A 20,273-nucleotide genomic window follows, 5' to 3' on the forward strand; every position below is an offset into this window, starting at 1 on the left:
TTTCTATCTCCTTGACTGAATCTTTATTGATGGAAGACCTGGGGTCATCATCAAGCTTCATCAAGCAGCATCATAAAACATAGCTGCCCATACACTTGTGACATCCGGTCATAAATCTTTTGGGGAGTACTTTCCTCTAAGGTCGAAAACTTGGTGACTGCTCAGTACTCGTTCATTTCCGTTTCTGTGTCCATTTGAACCATCATTACGTTCGACTGGCTGTTACTACAAAGGGCCTAACAGACTAATGACACTTGAAGTGAACTACTCAAACACTGTACTTCATTGCCTAGTTCCCTTTGTTATGGACCAGTCAGACTTTTAACTTTTTGACCAGTCATGCGCACACACAATAGACCAGTTCAGAAGTACTTTATGAACCGGAGTGTATGACAGACACTGGTTGACTCTGTATTTCCATAATGGGGGACCTGTACACTTGCCAGGGACCTGTATATGTGTTCTAGAACTGATATCTGAAGCCCATAAATTAATCCTGCCTTCACAGAAGCTTCTAAATATCACTTGAATATATAAACATAAATATCCGTAAGTGCATCGCTTTGGGTTTCCGCCAACATATACTTTAAAGTAGAAGCGTTGACAGAAACGTGTAACTCATCTTGTCACCCTTGTTCATTCTAAAGGGGGCACCGGTGGCGCCGATACGCTATGCAGAGTTGCGTCCCTTAGGCACGCCAGAAACCTATGATTATGGGTTCGAATCCCGGTCCGCCCCGATTATGTTTCTAGGTTTGTCAGCACCATACCCGTGCTCGTGGGTTTCACCGAAGTGGTAAACGTCTGAGACCTGCATCACTTCGGGCTTATAAATTACCTCCCACATTAAGCTGACACGCCGTGATATAACTAGAATACTGTTAAAAGCGGCGTTAAACCAAACTCACTCACTCACTCATTCTAAATATGCCATTCATAAAAAACATAAAACTCAAGTTATGTTTAAGGAAGCGATGGTGGACATCTTTAATATCACAAAAAAACAATGAAAGGTGAATTAATTGAATGAGTTCTAAAACCCGGAAACGTTTCATCAGAATTATCCTTGGCTCCTTCACACTTGAATAGTATACAGGGTAGACATGAACAGCTCATTATCATTACATCAAGCATGTGAACACGTAGACGAGCATACAATTATATAAAGATATCAGTCATGAAGACAAAATGAAGTGTCTGTGTCAGTGCCGTGGCGATGGGTGAAACCGCTTGGAACTGTACAACAGGTGGTGGATCAAGTCAGCCCAAAGTGGGTGAGGGAGGGGAGCTCTAAATGATTTACGTTTTGGTAAATCCCACAGACAGTATGATTCTGAGAAACAACATAATTTGGGCAATTTTGGGATTCGCACCCACGACGAGCGGATCCTGACACAGCATGGGGAGTAACCAGGCATGGGTTTCCAGAGTTTACAAATACAGTCTGAAGGATATACCCACAAAGGAAAAGCTTTAATTTATCTTTGAATCGCTGCCAAAGATTTATGCGAAGGACAAGATGTTTAGACAATTTACAATGATTTAGGGACCGACCATTTGAAATTCAAGGGAGGGGGTTGGGCCTAGGAGTTTACCGGGAGTATATCTTAAACAATTATTTTCGATTATTTTCTGGAAATTTCGATTTTTTTCTCGTTATTTCGTTATTTATAACGGGAAAGTATTCGATGTTTCGAGAGAAAAAAAATAAACAAGTGAAATAACGAGAAAAGATGATTTAAAATGAGAGACATGGTGTTTCCAAAGGGTCACGATTAGGCTTTTTAACTGAAGCAGTAGTAAAAGGGATATACATGTAGAAAAACACAAATGAGGACATTAAGGAAAAATATCTGGCGAAACACTACACGTTGAGCACTTTGTTTTAACTCACGAGCAAGGCTAATAAAACTTTTTACACAAGACAGAACACTATACACCAGACAGGGCATTATACACCAGACAGAACACTATACACTAGACATATGAAACATAAAATAATATCACACAGTGATAACGAAAACTGTTGTCGTGTAATAATTTTTATGTACACCATTGTCTGCAAAGCTTTAGATGTGATATTTGTGGTGTTACACTTATAATCTACCTATATGTGACGGATGAGCATCAATTTGTGTGACGTCAAAAGATGATGCAATGGCACCATTATTTGAAGCATTACCTTAAAGTGAGTTATTCTAAAATTCCAAACATCGAAGATTTCTCAGACATGTTCAGTTGCAAAAGGTTAAAATTGAACATTGCTAATTACAGAAGTGTAATGTAAGAGCTATCTACTACATATATTTCCGTACATGTAGCTTCCAAGGGAACGTTGTTACTTGGTACATTCCACGTCAATAGTGGGACTCGGTTTACTTTTAAAAGATTGGCACAAGGTAAAGTTTAATTACAATGTGGCTGCACCATTAACTTCGATTACGTTAACATACACAGACTACTTTTCGCATTTCACATGAACCAGTCCTTCATTATTAAGGCGGATTAATGTGGATTAATTATTTAAATGTCATGGGCTTTGGATTAAGGTTATTTTCGACACTTCGATGACGACACTTGAAGCTACGCAACGCAGATCCGTCTTTTCGATGCAAATACTACATGATGTTGCAAGTTACTCTTAGCATGAACCCTTGCTAAGATCAAGCTACATTCTACATGAGAAGGCTTTGCTTTCTATGCCGCCATTGTAGGGAGGGGAGCTGCCGTTCACGATGTAGGGTTTCTCGATACCATTAGGACGGCTAAGGATCGCGTATTTCCCTGTTCGATCCTCGGGATTGGCAGGTCCCCAGCTTCTTGTTGGTCTGAACGCTTTCAGCTGCAAAAAAATCAGTACCTATATACGTGTCTGCTGGAATTATTGATGGTCCTGGATTGCAGATCATATTTAGTTTGTTAACTTTCTTAATAATGACTCTTTGTTCATCAATTGCCCCTTTTATTTTCTATTCAAATTCATTCAATTGTGTATCATAGAATAAACATTGTATGTCCAACATTGAAAATGCCCCAATAGTAATGTAATTACGTAGATTGTTTAACGCCACACTCAGCGTTATTCCAGAAAGATCACGGTCTATTAATGTGTGGACAAACCAAACCAGTGATATGGTGGGAAATGTCCCACGACGTCAGGATCACGTGACATGGGATCAATGAAGTCACCGAGCCTGACCATCTGGTCCTTTCTAGCCACTCTTGCGAATGTCTTCAAGGAAATATATTGTTAATGCAACGAGTAAGTTAGTTGACAATTATTACAGCAATAATAATTATAATCTGGTCTGCACTGTCTATCTGAACATGTCCAAACCTTGGTCACTGTGTTTGTGCTACTTACCGGGCCGAGTCTTATTATCTGAATTAACATGACGAGGAGTATCATAGCAACAGGGGCGAGAACCATGCACCAGCCAATCCCTTCAGCCCATGGGGGGAACTCGTAGTCTACGTAGTTGGCAGGGGAGTACTGAGTGGCCGACACGATCACGATGAACTAGAAATATTGATCAACAGGCTAAGTGCAAATCATTCAAGTGTGCAAATAGATTTGAGTTAATTAATCAACTTGCCCCTCCATTTTGTTTACATATGTATTCTTCTATAACTTTGGTTTCGAATTGGCATTATGGTCGCGAAAAGAATATCTGGAAGTATTTCTATCTTAAACCCCACGAATGCATAATGTCAATACGTAGCTACCAGTTCCCAGAATGTTGATAGCAAATGTGGCAAGATGTTGATTTCAAGATTAAATGCCGTGCTCTTCTATCATCCAGTGTGAAATATGACGTCAGTACTTACAAGGATGACGACAGGGGTCAGGAAGACCCAGTTGATGACCCAGTATGGGTTGGGTTTGTGGCCAATCATCATCTCGATGTCCTCCAAAAACGGGATGTAACTTCGTTTACCGTGCTGTTGTGGCCAGAACCAACCCACTAAAGCTTAAATGGTAAGGAAACAGTCAATTAGAATATGAATTGAAAAAAAGATAACGTGAAAACATTTTGTTGACAGACATGACAACATCAATTCCTATCGTAATACTTACAATAGACATACATGAGACAGATGATCTCCGACAGAGCCACCAGCATCAGGTTGTAGCTGCCAGTGTACCAGTCCATCAGTGTCAGCATATAAATACCACCCTGGAGAAAAGCAATATTATAGATGACCCTGTATCTAATGTCCAGTGGCGGCAATTTTGACCCTCTTATGTAAGTAATGTTATATCAATGGACCTGCAAGTTTGTTAAGTGTGTATCCTATGTCCTCAAATATGACAATTTTAGCAATTTAACACGCGCGAATCCTTCCATACTCAAGACTGTTCATTGCAGGGACATCCTAGAAATCAGGCATTGAGTGAGTGAGTGAATTTGGTTTTACGCCGCTTTTAGCAATATTCCAGCAATATCATGGCGGGAACACCATAAATGGGCTTCACACAATGTACCCATGTCGGGAATCGATCACGGGTCTTCGGCGTGACGAGCGAACGCTTTAACCACTAGGCTACCTGACCGCCCCTCCATATTTGGAGAGACACGCGTGGCCAAGCCATCTAATACGCCGCAATTAGCAATATAATGAGTGGAATCCTCTGGTCGTTGGTTTGAATTCCCTCTAAACATATTTCTATATGCCACCTTTTGGCACCCAGATTAATACTCATAGGTGTTGCAAGCAGGTCCAAAGCATTTTACTGGTCGCAGATTCTCCAACATCTTTTTAATATCAGTTTATGACATGTACACCGAGTTTGCCTCGTTTTTGTATATATATACGTGATACCAGGTGTTCGCGTCAATTGTTCACCTGAAAAAAACATATGGTATAAGTCAAAAAAGGGAATTGCATCGGACATCATTTTTGTCACTGATGCGTCAAATATGGAAATGCCCTCCCCATGTCTACCATAAAACCTTTAAAGCTTTACTGAAGCCTTATGACGGGAAAATTGACAATTGGAAAGCTGTCACGAAACATTTATACTGTTTCACTCTTTACCTTTGTCACTTGGGGCAGCCCGAGAAGAAAGCCAATCAGACAGCAGATGGCAGTGAAGAGAATTTTGTGCTTCCTCAGGACACGTGGGAAGACGTCACTGATGCCGCTGATCAGCGTCTCCACCATGGCAAACTGTTGTCAGATACATTAATGTCATTAACTTGTTACAAAACATACCAATCCTTAGTTCAAAACCCATCTGTGTCAAACTGAGTAACAGCACATGCAGATGTAGACAAGATGAATCGATTCTATCCGTTTCAGTGAACAGACACAGCATAAATTATCTAAGAATATTAGCTCAATCACTGGACACAATGTAATATGAGGTTCCAACATTTGAATTTGATCATCCACGTCGGCAGTTATAGTGTAAGGAGACTTTCTGATTGTTGACAATTTCGACTTTCAACATTGAGTGCTATGTATAACACCAGTTCTTTGTAGGTGAAAACATACGTAAGTGGAGGGGAATATGCAATGTCTCATTTGTTTTATTTTAATTTGAATATTGCTACACAACCTTTGTCAAAAATGTTCTGACCCGAAATATTCTGGAAGTCAGTCTTCAATTTATTTTACATGACCTGATTTCTCTATTTTCGAAAGTATGAAGAGGCCTGTGTGTCCTACCTGACTGTCCAAACCAAGGGTCAGCAGCATGAAGAAAAACAGGAAGGCCCACAGTGGTGACACCGGAAGTTTAGATATGCCTTCTGGGTAAGCAATGAAAGCAAGACCAGGACCTGAAATATATTTAGTGTTTTATAGTCCCGGTTTAAGAGGGAAAACCAAGCTGTCAAACATTCATTGGTATGATTAATAGTTTCAAAGATAATTATTACCGTGGTCGACCACGCTCTCCACGTCCTGGTTGGTGCTGTGCGCCATGAAACCCAGGAGGGAGAAGACGGCAAAGCCGGCGAACACACTGGTGCCACAGTTGATGATGGCGACGATGAGGGCATCTCTGAAGATAATAGCGTTAAAATATTGTTTAATGTAAAATACACATAATGTGGTAGGAGGCATGTGTAGTCCATAAATATAGTGATTCGTGTCGTGTTTGGAAATGAATGTTTGGTTCCGTGTTATAATGGTATCTGTTAACTGTTATGTTTGCTTGTTGATGAACGCCGCGCTCAGCAAAATTTCAGCTACAAGACGGCGGCCTGTAAATAATCGAGTCCACACCAGAGACCCAGTGATCGATATTGTGATCAAAGATCCTGCTGTCGGGGTACGATGACGCGCCATAAACTGCGAGCCTGACCACCCGCTCCATTTTATCGTTTCTTATGACAAACATAGGTTGATGGCGACCCCATGGGGCTCTTATGAAATGTTTTGTACATTGTAAGTTGGAAGACAAACATTAGTGATATTTGAATTTGACTGTTATATTTACACGTATCGTTATTAAACATCACACAAATGGTGTGGATGGTGTCGCCAGAATTACATATTTGCATACTAGGGCCAACCATGCATTGCCTCATGGAGTCCTTACCGTTCACAGTTGTTCTTAAACTTGTTAAAACTGGACATGGTCAACAGCCCTCCGAATCCAGCACCCAGGGAGTAGAAGATCTGAGTGGCTGCATCTCCCCATACCTGGACAAGAATACAGGTGGTTGAGAAGACAAACAAACACTGATGAACATGTACTGGGAAGCAGACAGCCACACAATTAAACCAACGACATGAGGCACAAATAACACAATTCTTGACATGTATGTCATACACTCTCCAGGCACACGAGGCTGTCACAATGCATTAGAAGAAGGAACCAGGCTGACGCCATGTCCTCAAGATGCGGACGCGCTGTCATTACAAACTGTTGTTTGCTTGGATAGTGTCCTACAGAGGCATAGTGTATGCTTGGATTCAATGTCCTACAGAGGCATAGTGTATGCTTGGACTCAACGTCCTACAGAGGCATAGTGTATGCTTGGATTCAATGTCCTACATAGGCATAGTGTATGTTTGGGCTCAACGTCCTACAGAGGCATAGTGTATGCTTGGATTCAATGTCCTACAGAGGCATAGTGTATGCTTGGGCTCAATGTCCTACAGAGGCATAGTGTATGCTTTGGCTCAATGTCCTACAGAAGCATAGTGTATGCTTGGGCTCAATGTCCTACAGAGGTATAGTGTATTCTTGGATTCGACGTTTCACTGTACTGCCAGCAACACACTGGATGCTTGGACACACATTGTCAGATGCACTGATGTGATAACAACTTTACGTTTGACCGTAGAGGATCTACTATTATATCAAATGTTGGATGGGAAAAGAGTTTTCAAAAGTATCGTAAGAGCGCAGTTGATCAGAGAGCGCGTGTGGCTGTCGAGATAACAATGTCTACAACAACATTAGACTTCTATAAACCTTCGTATAAACCTCTTTACCTTTGCCTCCGTCAGCCTGTGGAGCTGTGGAGTCATGTAGAATGTAATGCCCTTCTCGTATCCCTCCAGAGTCAGGCCTCGGATCAGCAGGACCACGAGGATGATGTAGGGGAAGGTGGCGGTGAAGTACACGACCTGGGAGGATTATAAAAGTCCTTTATCGTTTCCTGTGGGGTTTGTGCTCCATATCTTAGGGGTATGCGTACACGTATCTAAAGGCCAGTCTACGACAATGAATGACAACAATTTAAAGATTTAAGCCTTGATTGTGTCACATGAACAAAATGACATCATATCAAAGCCACTGGTCAATGTAAACGTTCATGAAACGTATGATTACTATGCAGAGTTACGTCCCCTATTCCATACAGTTGAACACCAAATCGTGATTTTGTTTTTACCTAAAGCCTGAATATTTTCGGCTTGTATTACTTTTGCCCTTGCTCTTACATGAAGCGACGTTTATTTGTTTCCAGACTGCGTTACGTTTGTCATTATTCTTCTGTTAAGCTAACACATTCATATACTCTGATTTGATAGTATAAAAACAGACCTTGCCGGATGATTTCACTCCCTTCATGAGACAGGCGAATATGAGGAGCCAAGCCAAAAACAGACAGACTGCGTTCTTCAAGCTGACGCCACCAATGTCTTCAAAACCATCAGATTCGTGAAGACGGAGGACATACCGCCTTGAAACAAAGACACAACGAGAGTGACTGCAATTAAGCTGCTTGTAGCAAGTTTCGGCAATACAAATCGAACTTTATCAGTGGAGTGCCTGACGTCGTAGAGGCCGGTATGAGATGATGCTGAAGATGGCATCATTGCTGTACTTCTTGCAGTATTCAGCACTATACGAAACACATGTACGGATAACTGCACCATCAACACACAGTGTACACGTTGTCTGCGTGTCTGAAAATCTTATAAGCTCTCATCATGTTTGGTCTCTGAGCCGTCTGCATCATTTCTGTACTTCTTGCACCGTACGAAACAATACATGAACAGCATGCACTAATCCTCAATATGTAGCACATGAGGACATATATGTTCTATCTCCCAGTATTCAGTACTTGAGGAGACACATATCTACAGCGTGTACTTACACTCAAGTACTTACTCCCAGTATTCACCACTGGATGACACACACATACTTACTCCCAGTATTTTACACAAAGTTACAAACACACTGATACTCCAAGTATTTTACACATAGTGACACACACATACACTTACTCCCAGGATTTTACACATAATGACACACGCATATACTTACTCCCAGTATTTTACACATAATTATACACACACAGATACTTACACACCCAGTATTTTACACAGAGTGTCACGCACTGATACTAACTTCAATATTTTACACATACTGATACACACATATACTTACTCCCAGTAGTTTACACATAATGACACACACACACATATACTTACTCCCAGTATTTTACACATAATGACACACACAGATACTTACTCCTAGTATTCTACATATAGTGACACGCACTGATACTTACTTCCATATTTTACACATAATGATACACACAGATACTTACTACCAGTATTTTACACATAATGACACACACAGAGATATTTACTCCCAGTATTTTACACATAATGACACACACAGAGATACTTACTCCCAGTATTCTACATATAGTGACACGCACTGATACTTACTCCCATATTTTACACATACTGATACACACACAGATGCTTACTCCATATATTATACACATAGTGACACACACAGATACTTACTCCAGTAATTTACAATTAGTGACACACACATATACGTACTCCCAGTATTTTACACACAGTGACAAAAACACATATACGTACTCCCAGTATTTTACACACAGTGACAAAAACACATATACTTACTCCCTATATTCTACATATAGTGACAGACACAGATACTTACTTCCATATTTTACACATAATGATACACACTGATACTTACTACCAGTATTTTACACATAATGACACACACATATACTTACTCCCAGTATTCTACATATAGTGACACACACTGATATTTACTTCCATATTTTACACATAATGATACACACAGATACTTACTTCCATATTTTACACATAATGATACACACAGATACTTACTCCCAGTATTCTACACATAGTGACACACACTGATACTTACTTCCATATTTTACACATAATGACACATACACATATACTTACTCCCAGTATTTTACACATAATGACACGCACAGATACTTACTCCTAGTATTCTACATATAGTGACACACACTGATACTTACTTCCATATTTTACAGATAATGACACATACACATATACTTACTCCCAGTATTTTACACATAATGACACACACACAGATACTTACTCCCAGTATTTTACACATACTGACACGCACAGATACTTACTCCCAGTATTTTACACACAGTGACACAAACACATATACTTACTCCCTATATTCTACATATAGTGACACACACTGATACTTACTTCCATATTTCACACATAATGATACACACAGATACTTACCCCCAGTATTTTACACACAGTGACACAAACACATATACTTACTCCCAGTATTATACATATAGTGACACACACTGATACTTACTTCCATATTTTACACATAATGATACACACATATACTTACTCCCAGTATTCTATATATAATGACACACACTGATACTTACTTCCATATTTTACACATAATGATACACACAGATACTTACTTCCAGTATTCTACATATATTGACACACACTGATACTTACTTCCATATTTTACACATGATGATACACACAGATACTTACTCCCAGTATTTTACAAATAGTGACTAAGATACTTACTCCCAGTATTCGGCGCTAGGTGAGAAGAATCGTAGTTTGCAACCATCGCTGAATTTATCCTGGACGATTGTGGTGTTCAGCTGTGATATATTGGTGAAACTGGTGTTGTATTTTTCAGAGAAGTTTCCAAGGAGCTCGTGAACACATGATGTGTTGTACAGTTGATCTTGAAAGGGAAAAACTAGCAATATCAGTCGAAGCATAATTATCATGATGAGTATTATGACTATCATAATGTGAGCTGTTTGCTGTCATGTGGCAGTATAGGTATAGGCTTACTGTACCTATACAAGAGCTAAACGAGGGCAGTTCCAGACCCGTGAAGATCAGAGTAAGAATACGTCTTCGGCAACCTAGCCCAAAAAGGCGACTATGCTTGTCGTAAGAGGCGACTAACGGGGTCGGGTGGTCAGACTCGCCTACATTGTCGATACATGTCATCGTATGCAAATTCCGTAGATCGATGCTCATGATGTCAATCACTGGATTGTCTGGTCCAGACTCGATTATTTACAGACCTCTATCATATAGCTGGGATATTGCTGACTGCGGCGTTAAACAACAAAGCAACAACAAGAAATTCAAGACATTCTGCGACTGGACTTGCACTTAACGACCTGCCAAAGACGGGATACTTTTCTGCCCGATTCCTGGATTCAAGAACGGAGCACGTTCCTCATGAAAGACACTCAACAGTGATACATTCTGGACACTCGTGGATGCACTGATTTTTGTAATTGGGCATATTATTTATTGCTGCTACCGCGTACATGACAACGACGGTGTTGTTGTTTGACTGCAGTATGTTCTCAATTCCCAACGGGGTGTACATCGTGTTGTGAATCTTTTCAAGGATTGCTACTTCCTAGCCCAGAGATACCATGTCGGCATGTAGATAATCACGTCTAGGCCAAGCAAATCAGTATGTTAGCAACCATTCATGAGTGCACCATGACCAGATCATATATCTATATAACATATATATATGCACATCACCAATGCGCCAGTTCAATGCACTGGTACATGTTCATGGCGCTGCAGAGGACAAAACATAGAAAATAGAAACTTTAACTGCATGGTACGGTGTGAAAAGGTGTGTCAAGGCTGCTGTCTGAAGGTAGAGAGTTAAAAAAACATGACGCACAGTGGTAGTAGGTCTGTCTCCATACAAAATGACTATTTAGCGAGGGACTGTCGCGAGATTTTGGCCCAGAGAACGAAGACCACGTACATGAGTATAAGGCGTTACAAGATCAGAGAGATAGGCTGGAATGGTACCACGAAGACAGCTACAGGTGAGAAGTTGAAGTAAATTCTTTCTTTAACCAGTAGTTCTTGAAGGACAGGTGTAATATGGAAGATTTTGGAACTTTGAATATTACGGCCCACATACCATAGAGGGTATCCAACTTGGTAGTTTCATTCATAACATCAAGAGCCGGGAAGCTGGATCTGCAGAGTTTAGTGTTCCACGTGTTGTTACACCCGTCCCAGGGTACGGTGTCGTCGAGGTTGACGAAGCTGGCAAACATGTAGTATATGGCGTACATGATGATGACGTTGTAGTAGATGGACACCATTCCGCTGATGGTCACCATGGCAAATCCGATACCTGGAATATGGAGTAGGACCTGATTCACAAGATGAAAAAGTTGTCGTTTTAAAGTGAGTGAGTGAGTGAGTTGGGTTTAACGCCGCTTTCAACAGTATTCTTGTTATAACACGGCGTGTCAGTATTCCGGTTATATCACGGCGTGTCAACTTAATGTGGGAGTAAACCCCGAAAAATGCAGGTCTCAGACGTTTACCAATTCGGTGAAACAACCTCGAAACATAATCGGGGCGAACCGGGATTCGAACCCACAATCATAGGTTTCTGGCGTGCCCAAGGGACGCAACTCTGCACACCGAATCGCGTCGTTTTATACGACTGGGCCATCCATGGCCCCCGTCGTTTAAAAGGTACAGTGTGGAGTGATTGATGTTTACGACTTTAGTAACACAACAGACACAGATGGTTACCAGCAGGGAATCACAATGAGGGTGAATATGATAGTTAAACCCATGTTCAGCAGATCCTGGAACAATTGAGGGAGGCCACTCGGTTGACCATAATATGTTCTCAGCTGAACAGAACAGCTGGATTTTAACAGAAGAATGGGTTGAATTATACGCGTTTCCTTCATCTGCTTTCAATAAGCCATGTGTATAATGTCCCCATCAGCATGTGATGACGTCATTCATTATCAAAATGAATGTAATTCCTCGTAGAGACCGTTTTTTTTTATTCCAACATAGGTACAATGTGTGAAGCCCATTTCTGGTGTCCCCCGTCGTGTTATTGCTTGAATATTGCTAAAAGCGGCGTAAAACCATACTCATTCATTAATTCCTCGTATATTGTAGGTTCCTTTCTGAATGATGTAAAAAGGTTTTGTCACTTACCGTGGAACGCCGGGCTGACCTTCCACACTGTGATCGGCCCCTCGGAGGCGAACTGGCCTGCTGCTAGCTCCAGGAAGAATAACGGCAGACCAGCCACCACCAACATGATGACGTATGGGATAAGAAACGTGGCTGTAAACAAAGCAAGAATAATGTGGACTTGTTCAAGTGATAAAGGACATGTCTACACATAAAACTAAACACCTGTGGACTTGTACAAGTGATAAAGGACATGCCTGCTCATAAAACAAAACAGCTGTGGACTTGGTTAAGTGATTTAAAGGACATGCCTGCACATAAAACAAAACACCTGTGGACTTGGTCAAGCGATTTAAAGGACACGCCTGCACATAAAACAAAACACCTGTGGACTTGGTCAAGTGATTTAAAGGATATTCCTGGACATAAAACAAAACACCTGTGGACTTGGTCAAGTGATTTAAAGGACATGTCTGCACATAAAACAAAACAATTGTGGACTTGGTCAAGTGTTTAAAGGACATTCGTTTATGACGTACCAAATGAAATGTGACGTACCGCTGTCGCTTTGCCATGTTGTGTTGTTCTTTTAAATAGAATCTATAGGGGTAAAATACATCATGTATAGTTTATGCTAACGCTTATATAAATCGTTAAAAGTCTTATTAGGTCCGTGATAAGGCAACTATTTTTGTTTAAATACATTTCGAACAGGGATATTCAAAACTATTCTACTGTGCATATCTCCTGTAAAGGGTCGCTATATAAGTGCAATAATCTTGGACGCGACGTTAAACCCAATTTCACCTCACCTCACCTCCTGTAAAGGCCAAAATTGGATAACACAGCTGAATGTTATTCACAAAGATAATGGTCAGCAGAGACCGTTTCAGAGAATGAATATTAGCTTTGAATAAACAAAGTGTCTGGGCAGTTGGTACCAACTAAATTTGGCGGGTAAGCACAGACCGTAACAAAAACCATCTTCCAGTTCCATGTCAAGGTTGTATTTCCCTTCTTCACTTAATTAATAACCAACACCAGAACAGATTTGCTTAACTTGTTTTGTGATACTTTAAGTTTCTTAACAGTTTAAAATATCTTCTTATCATTAGCTGAGTAGGTTTTTTTAATATATTTTTTTAATTTCCTAACAAATAAATCAGATTTCGCTTACCTCCTCCATTCCTGTAGCAGAGGTAGGGGAACCTCCAGACGTTTCCCAGACCCACAGCGTAGCCAACACAGGACAGCAGGAACTCAAACTTGCCTCCCCACGATCCACGCTCTTCCACCTGTGTGACATAGACAAGTAGGTATACTGATAACGCTGCAGGTAATGGATGCAACGTGTGTCATTAGTATGTCTCTTTAAGTGAGTTCTCAATAACACATGTCTTTAATTGTTGAAGGAACTGACCTGGAATAAACGTAAACTTTGTAGAAATGCTGTGATGCTAGCTTGAAGCCTCTTGTGTCATCATTGATAAGGCGTACTCTACTCAACTATTCGAAGGAAATGGCTAGTTTTCCAGCGTATATCGTACGTTTCTAGAAACCACCTATTTACAGTCCAGTACACGTATCAGTCTGTAGTCCAGTACATGTGGGGGCACGGGTGGCCAAGTCGTCTAAGTCGCCGCGATTCACTGTGCAGAGTTGCGTCCCTTGGGCACGCAAGAAACCTATAATTGTCGGTTCGAATCCCGGTTCGCCCCGATTATGTTTCTAGGTATGTCAGCACCATACTCGTGCCCGTGGGTTTCACCGAAGTGGTAAACGTCTGATACCTGCATCACTTCGGGCTTTCCTCCCACATTAAGCTGACTCGCCGTGATATAACCGGAATACTGTCAAAAGCGGCGTACAATCAAACTCACTCACTCCAGTACATGTTATCAGCAACATTGCACATTTTCGACCATCTGTCAGCCAGTTCATGTTTGCAGCAACGTTTCAACTAGCAACCACTCCCCTTGTACTCCCCTTGTCTTGTCGTTTATATGGACCCCTCCCACAACCACTCGCACAAGACAGGGTATTGTCGTTTATATCTACCACTCTTACAATTCCACACAACGACTCAATCTACACGGTATTGTCGTTTAAATCTACCACTCTCACAACCGCACACAACGACTCAATCTACACAGGTTATTGTCGTTTAAACCTACCGCTCTCACAACCGCTCACACAACCACTCGCACAACACAGGGTATTGTCGTTTAAACCTACCGCTCTCACAACCGCTCACACAACCACTCGCACAACACAGGGTATTGTCGTTTAAACCTACCGCTCTCACAACCGCTCACACAACCACTCGCACAACACAGGGTATTGTCGTTTAAACCTACCGCTCTCACAACCGCTCACACAACCACTCGCACAACACAGGGTATTGTCGTTTAAATCTACCGCTCTCACAACGGCTCACATAACCACGCACACTACAGAGGGTATTGTCGTTTAGATCCATCACTCTTACAGCCGCCAACACAACCACTTAATCATCACAGGGTATTGTATTATTTCCAATCGTGGTCCATCATGGTCAATGGGGTATTAGAATATAATATTTAGCAGAAACACGTTCTCATGTAAGGTGTTTTATTGGGTGGGCGTCCCCTGTGCTATTGTATACTTCTGAATGTCTTTCACTCTGTCATGTGGATACAGGCAATACAGACGGACCCCGTTGCATGCTAGCAAAACAAACAACTGCCTTGTTTATATGCCAGAAAAATATAAAACATCCTGGTTTAATGTCTGAGAGTTGTAAACGGTCCTGTCCCGTTCAGTTCGGCCTGAGGCGATGGGAAATATGTTGCAATACATTCATCGCAACGGGGTACCTAATGACACCGTGAGTCATCTTGTAACTCGTATCGACCTAGGGGTTTCTCCGTCGGGCTCAGATATTGATAGGGTTTGCATAATACGCACAGTCCTCGATACGAGTACATTGTTCATGATACGATATGTAAAGCGGTTCATTGTTCATGATACGATATGTGAAACGATACATTGTTCATGATGCGATATGTGAAAAGAATACATTGTTCATGATACGATATGTACAGCTGTACCTTGCCCACGATACGATATGTGAAGCGATGCATTTTCGACGATATGATATGTGAAGCGATGCATTTTCCATGATACGATATGTGAAGCGATGCATTTTTCACGATATGATATGTGAAGCCAATCATTTTCCACGATACGATAAGTGGAGCGATGCATTTTCCACGATACGATATGTGAAGCTATTCATTTACCACGATAAGATATGTGGAGCGATGCATTTTCCACGATACGATATGTGAAGCGGTGCATTTACCACGATACGATAAGTGGACCGATGCATTTTCCAGGAGGCGATATGTGACGCTATGCATTTACCACGATACGATTTATAAAACGATGCATTGGTCTTGCTACAACTCATTGCTTGTTTTACAGTGTCAGCCCACTGAGATGTCACATCACAGTATACCACGGATACCCCACTCAGACCAGTCCTCGTTTTATCTCCTTAGCCTTTTTACTACCATTTTTTAACGTCTTTGGGTATGACACAGCCTGGGATCGAACCACAGACCTTCCGCTCTCCAGGCAGATGTTCCATCTAGTAGACCACGAATGAGGTCGACACCAAGAACAACATCTAGACGTATTGTGGAACTTCGAACACTCGGTGCAACTGTAAGCTATGTCAACGCGCCAGTCGATATTTATCAGACCTTACGTTAAAAGTGCCAGGCAAGTTTGGATTCATTGTTTTTATTTTCTGTTTACCATAGGTAAACATATCCCTAACTATGTCGTGTATTGAAGACATTGAACCTCAATCGATAAAGAACGTTTCAAGGCTACTTTTTATACCTTTATCAGGGGAATTTTGAGTAAGTATTTGTGAGTTATGTTGACATGTTGATAATATATATTAGTTTGAGCATGGTTGGGTCATTGTACAAAGAGTTTTTATTCACACACGTTTCATGTCGCAACGCCCTTCCAACGTCCACATGCCTGGGCGGGCATTGTATTGCACGGAGTCCTTCCTTTTTCTTATCCATTCATAACATTGCTCGATACCTCTCTCAATTTCTGTACTGCCGCCTCCGCGGTCTTGTGGTAGAGCGTCCGCCCGGAGAGCGGAAGGTCCGGGGTTCGATCCCCGGCCGCGTCATACCAAAAGACGTTAAAAGATGGTACTTGTTGTTACCCTATCTGGCGCTCGGCATTATGGGGCTAAAACAAGGACTGGTCGGCTCGGAGTCAGTATACTGTGTCTGAGTGGGGTATTCATGTTAAACTGCGGCATGGTATCTCAGTGAGCTAGCACTATAAATCGGCATCAGTCCGGACTAGTACAAGCAGCCACGCACACACACACACACACGTGCATGCACGTCGCTATATAAGTGCAATAATCTTGGACGCGACGTTAAACCCAATTTCACCTCACCTCACCTCAATTTCTCTACTCGTCTGTCATTTTCAAATATCCTCTACTGAATGAATGAATGAATGAATGATCTTTATTTCCTCCATTAATTTCGGAGAGTGATATACATTTGGAATCATGTTAACACAGCATATTTACACGAACATTATGCAGAGAAATTGGCAATACTGAATGTTTACATGTCATGGTCCTGGTATGATATATACTGTCTATAGATAGAGCATTGATCGCAGGTTCCAGGAGCTTATATCTCGTGATACAGAAGATATGAATTCAGCCCATCTGTCAAGGCTCATATCCTCTGCAATAGGGGTTATACCACCTAGCAATGTCACAAGTTTGACTTCGTCATCTGAGGTTTAAAGTGTCAAATAGATGTTCATGGTGGGTGTTCCTTGCATCAGCTAAAGCTATACAACATAGCAGTTGGTGCTTTATTATGTAATCGCACTCGTCATCACACATTAACAACTGTCCAGGTGTTATTGGTCGTGTTCCTAGCTTCACAAGTGCATACATAGGTCTAGTTGGTATATTGTACAAAATACACATATTCCACAGTCTGTTGGGTACACAACGTCCAAGCTTACTGTGAATCTTAATAAATCTGGTTAATTCAAGGTGATCTCGCAGACTCGTATGCCAATGAGCAGTTTCATGTTCTGTTATTTTACTCTGTACGGTTTTGTTCCACACATCCTTGGATGGAAACTGGTTAGTTTTCATAAAGTGAACTATTTTGGTCCATAATTCATACTTCTTTGCCATATTGAGTAGATCATGTGTTACAAACTTTCTTTTGTCACTGCCTGATATATATTGAGCACGTTTGAAATAGAACACCTTTTTCGGGGCATATCTGTGGTTGCTTCTACACATCCTCCCCAAGGAACATCAGCTTCATTTTGTCAATCACGGATGTCATTGTCCACAATCCCAGCGTCTGAATAGTTGCAACGGTCGGAGATCTTACATGAACATTTTGTACATTACGTGCAAAGTAGCGCTGGAGTTTTTCAATTTCATTGTGTTCTGTCTTGGACATATTTGACCACAGTTCACACGCGTAGAAGGCACATGGAATTAGTACTCTACGCCATATGTTCATACAGCAGACTGGGTTCAGACCACCTGCTCAATAGTAGTAGTTCAATAACTCATTGCTTAAAGCGTTCGCTGAAGACCCGGGTTCGGTTCCCATTCCTGGTGTAAACCGTGGTGATATTGCTGGAATGTTGCTAAAAGCGGCGTAAAACCAAACTCACTCACTCACTCAATGTCCCATTTCAAGGATGTCCCTGCAATGACAGGTTTGAGAATGGAAGGATTCGCGAGTGTTACATTGTTATTTTGCCAATCCCTTTATCCGTGGTTCAGTGGGAAGAGATCCCTTGTACCTTCATACCAAAAGACATTGAAATACGGTACTTCTTGTTACCCTGCTCGGCAGCAAGGAGATAAACCAAGGACTTTTCGGCTTGGAGTATACTGTCTGAGTGGGCTTTTGTTTGTTTCTTGTTTAACGCCGCACTCAGCAATATTCCAGCTACATGAAGGCGGTCTGTAAATAATCGAGTCTGGACCTGACAATCCAGTGATTGACATCATGGACATCGATCTACGTAATTATGATACGATGATATGCATCAACCAAGTCATCGACCCTTACCACCCGATCCCGTTAGTCGCCTCTTACAACAAACATGGGTTGCCGAAGACCACTTGTAACCCGAATCTTCACGAGTACTGAGTGGGGTATGGGCTGGCACTATAAAACCGACATTAGTCCGGACTAGAACACACAGCAACACACACACACACACACACACGTGCATGGACGTCGCAATATAAGAGCAATAATCTTGATCGCGGCGTTAAAGTCCATTTCACCATCCAGATTGCGAAGGATTTCCTCAAGGGTTTGGGTGTTGACTTGCGTCATAGCTTGACTCATCAAAAACACTTTATTTTGCAACATGGTTATTTATATTAATTTCACGTTCAATAGTTGTTTTTTATTTCATCCATTGAATTCCCGGTCCGCGTATAGCATTACTCTGACGCTGTTAGTTGTCCTACATTTAAATTAAAGGTAGAAAGTTATATAAAGGCTTTTCTAAAGCGTTTCTTTTATTACAGTTACGTGGTTGAGGTTGGAAAAGAATTAGCAGTTTTTTTCAACCGGGATCAACGCATTACGCAAGTGTCGCATGCAGCGTTCATTTAGTTCGTTTACAGTCACACAAGATCAAACCGGATTGTCCGTTGCTTTTGAATCGAAGTCAAATGCGTGTGTCTGTGTGGTTATACATTAAACCTTATGCAACTAACGACGAATAACAAACACTTAAGTGTAACTATAAACAAAAACAAGACTGGTTACTAACACAATCACAAGTACATATATCCAGTTTGTTTATAGTCTAAGAAAAACGAAACACAAATCGCCGAAGCGACAACATTTGAGAATGTGAGGGTTGAGCTTGCACGCTATATATGTCTGATTCTACATTACAAGATAACCTGCTAAAAATGTATACGTGTTGACAAACTTCTACCAGGCTGAAAACAGTCAGAAACACTGCAAACTGATGATCCAAACCACAACTGCGATACCCATATCAAATACATCACCATCCAATTAAATAATTTTATTTTTTTCATTTTCAGCGGTAAACAAACATGGTATAGACTTTGTTGTTATGGCAGTTTCGTTCATGTCAAGTTTAAAACATAAACTGATCTTAATTAAAGCGAAACATTAAAATAATAAGACTTGCGCTTACCTCTTCTGTCATGTTGTTGTGTTACGGATATACACGTCAGTGCAGTTAATACGCAATATTTGCAATGTCCTGTTGCACACTGCACATTGGACTGGCGCAGTAACACCAAATGTATCACGACTGCAGCCAATGAAAAGCTCTAAACTTTAACCACATGACAACCGGGTGTGCAGGTCCACTCAGAGCTTGTATTGCTACGCCTTGGCGAGAGGTACTAAAACCTAATGTCTGACCTGTTCATTGTAAGTTGTCAACCGATCACAAGGAGTTTAGGATGGGACGTACTC

General features: G+C 41.2%; 1 protein-coding gene across 2 annotated transcripts; it reads right to left on the minus strand.

Annotated features, from left to right (window-relative positions):
* Window positions 1-957: 957 nt before the first annotated feature.
* Window positions 958-20,091, minus strand: LOC139449589 (sodium- and chloride-dependent glycine transporter 1-like). 2 transcript variants are annotated; one of them, XM_071231051.1, is made up of 15 exons: window positions 19,987-20,091; window positions 13,904-14,021; window positions 12,748-12,879; window positions 11,696-11,914; window positions 10,303-10,468; window positions 8,006-8,144; window positions 7,453-7,587; window positions 6,551-6,654; window positions 5,886-6,010; window positions 5,674-5,786; window positions 5,041-5,172; window positions 4,079-4,178; window positions 3,829-3,971; window positions 3,365-3,520; window positions 958-2,842 (listed from the first exon to the last, which is right to left on the minus strand). In XM_071231051.1, the coding sequence occupies exons 1-15, from the start codon at window positions 19,996-19,998 to the stop codon at window positions 2,669-2,671; spliced, it is 1,968 nt and encodes a 655-aa protein (XP_071087152.1). In that variant the 5' UTR covers window positions 19,999-20,091; the 3' UTR covers window positions 958-2,668. The 2 variants fall into 2 exon arrangements, with proteins under 2 accessions (XP_071087152.1, XP_071087153.1); XM_071231052.1 differs by lacking the exon at window positions 19,987-20,091 and adding an exon at window positions 13,266-13,326 and having other exon boundaries at window positions 13,904-13,986.
* Window positions 20,092-20,273: the final 182 nt, after the last annotated feature.

This window comes from Haliotis cracherodii, unplaced genomic scaffold (genome assembly GCF_022045235.1).
Source record: "Haliotis cracherodii isolate W230 unplaced genomic scaffold, xgHalCrac1.p SCAF_8, whole genome shotgun sequence".
Classification (NCBI taxonomy): domain Eukaryota; kingdom Metazoa; phylum Mollusca; class Gastropoda; order Lepetellida; family Haliotidae; genus Haliotis; species Haliotis cracherodii.

What these genes read in the sequence shown, in the direction of transcription:
- LOC139449589 (XM_071231051.1), bottom strand. An exon ending in TTTAAGAACAACTGTGAACG is followed by an intron (nt 6,011 to 6,550) that starts GTAAGGACTCCA and finishes TATTATCTTCAG; the next exon opens with AGATGCCCTCATCGTCGCCA. An exon ending in TGACCCCTGTCGTCATCCTT is followed by an intron (nt 3,521 to 3,828) that starts GTAAGTACTGAC and finishes CAATATTTCTAG; the next exon opens with TTCATCGTGATCGTGTCGGC.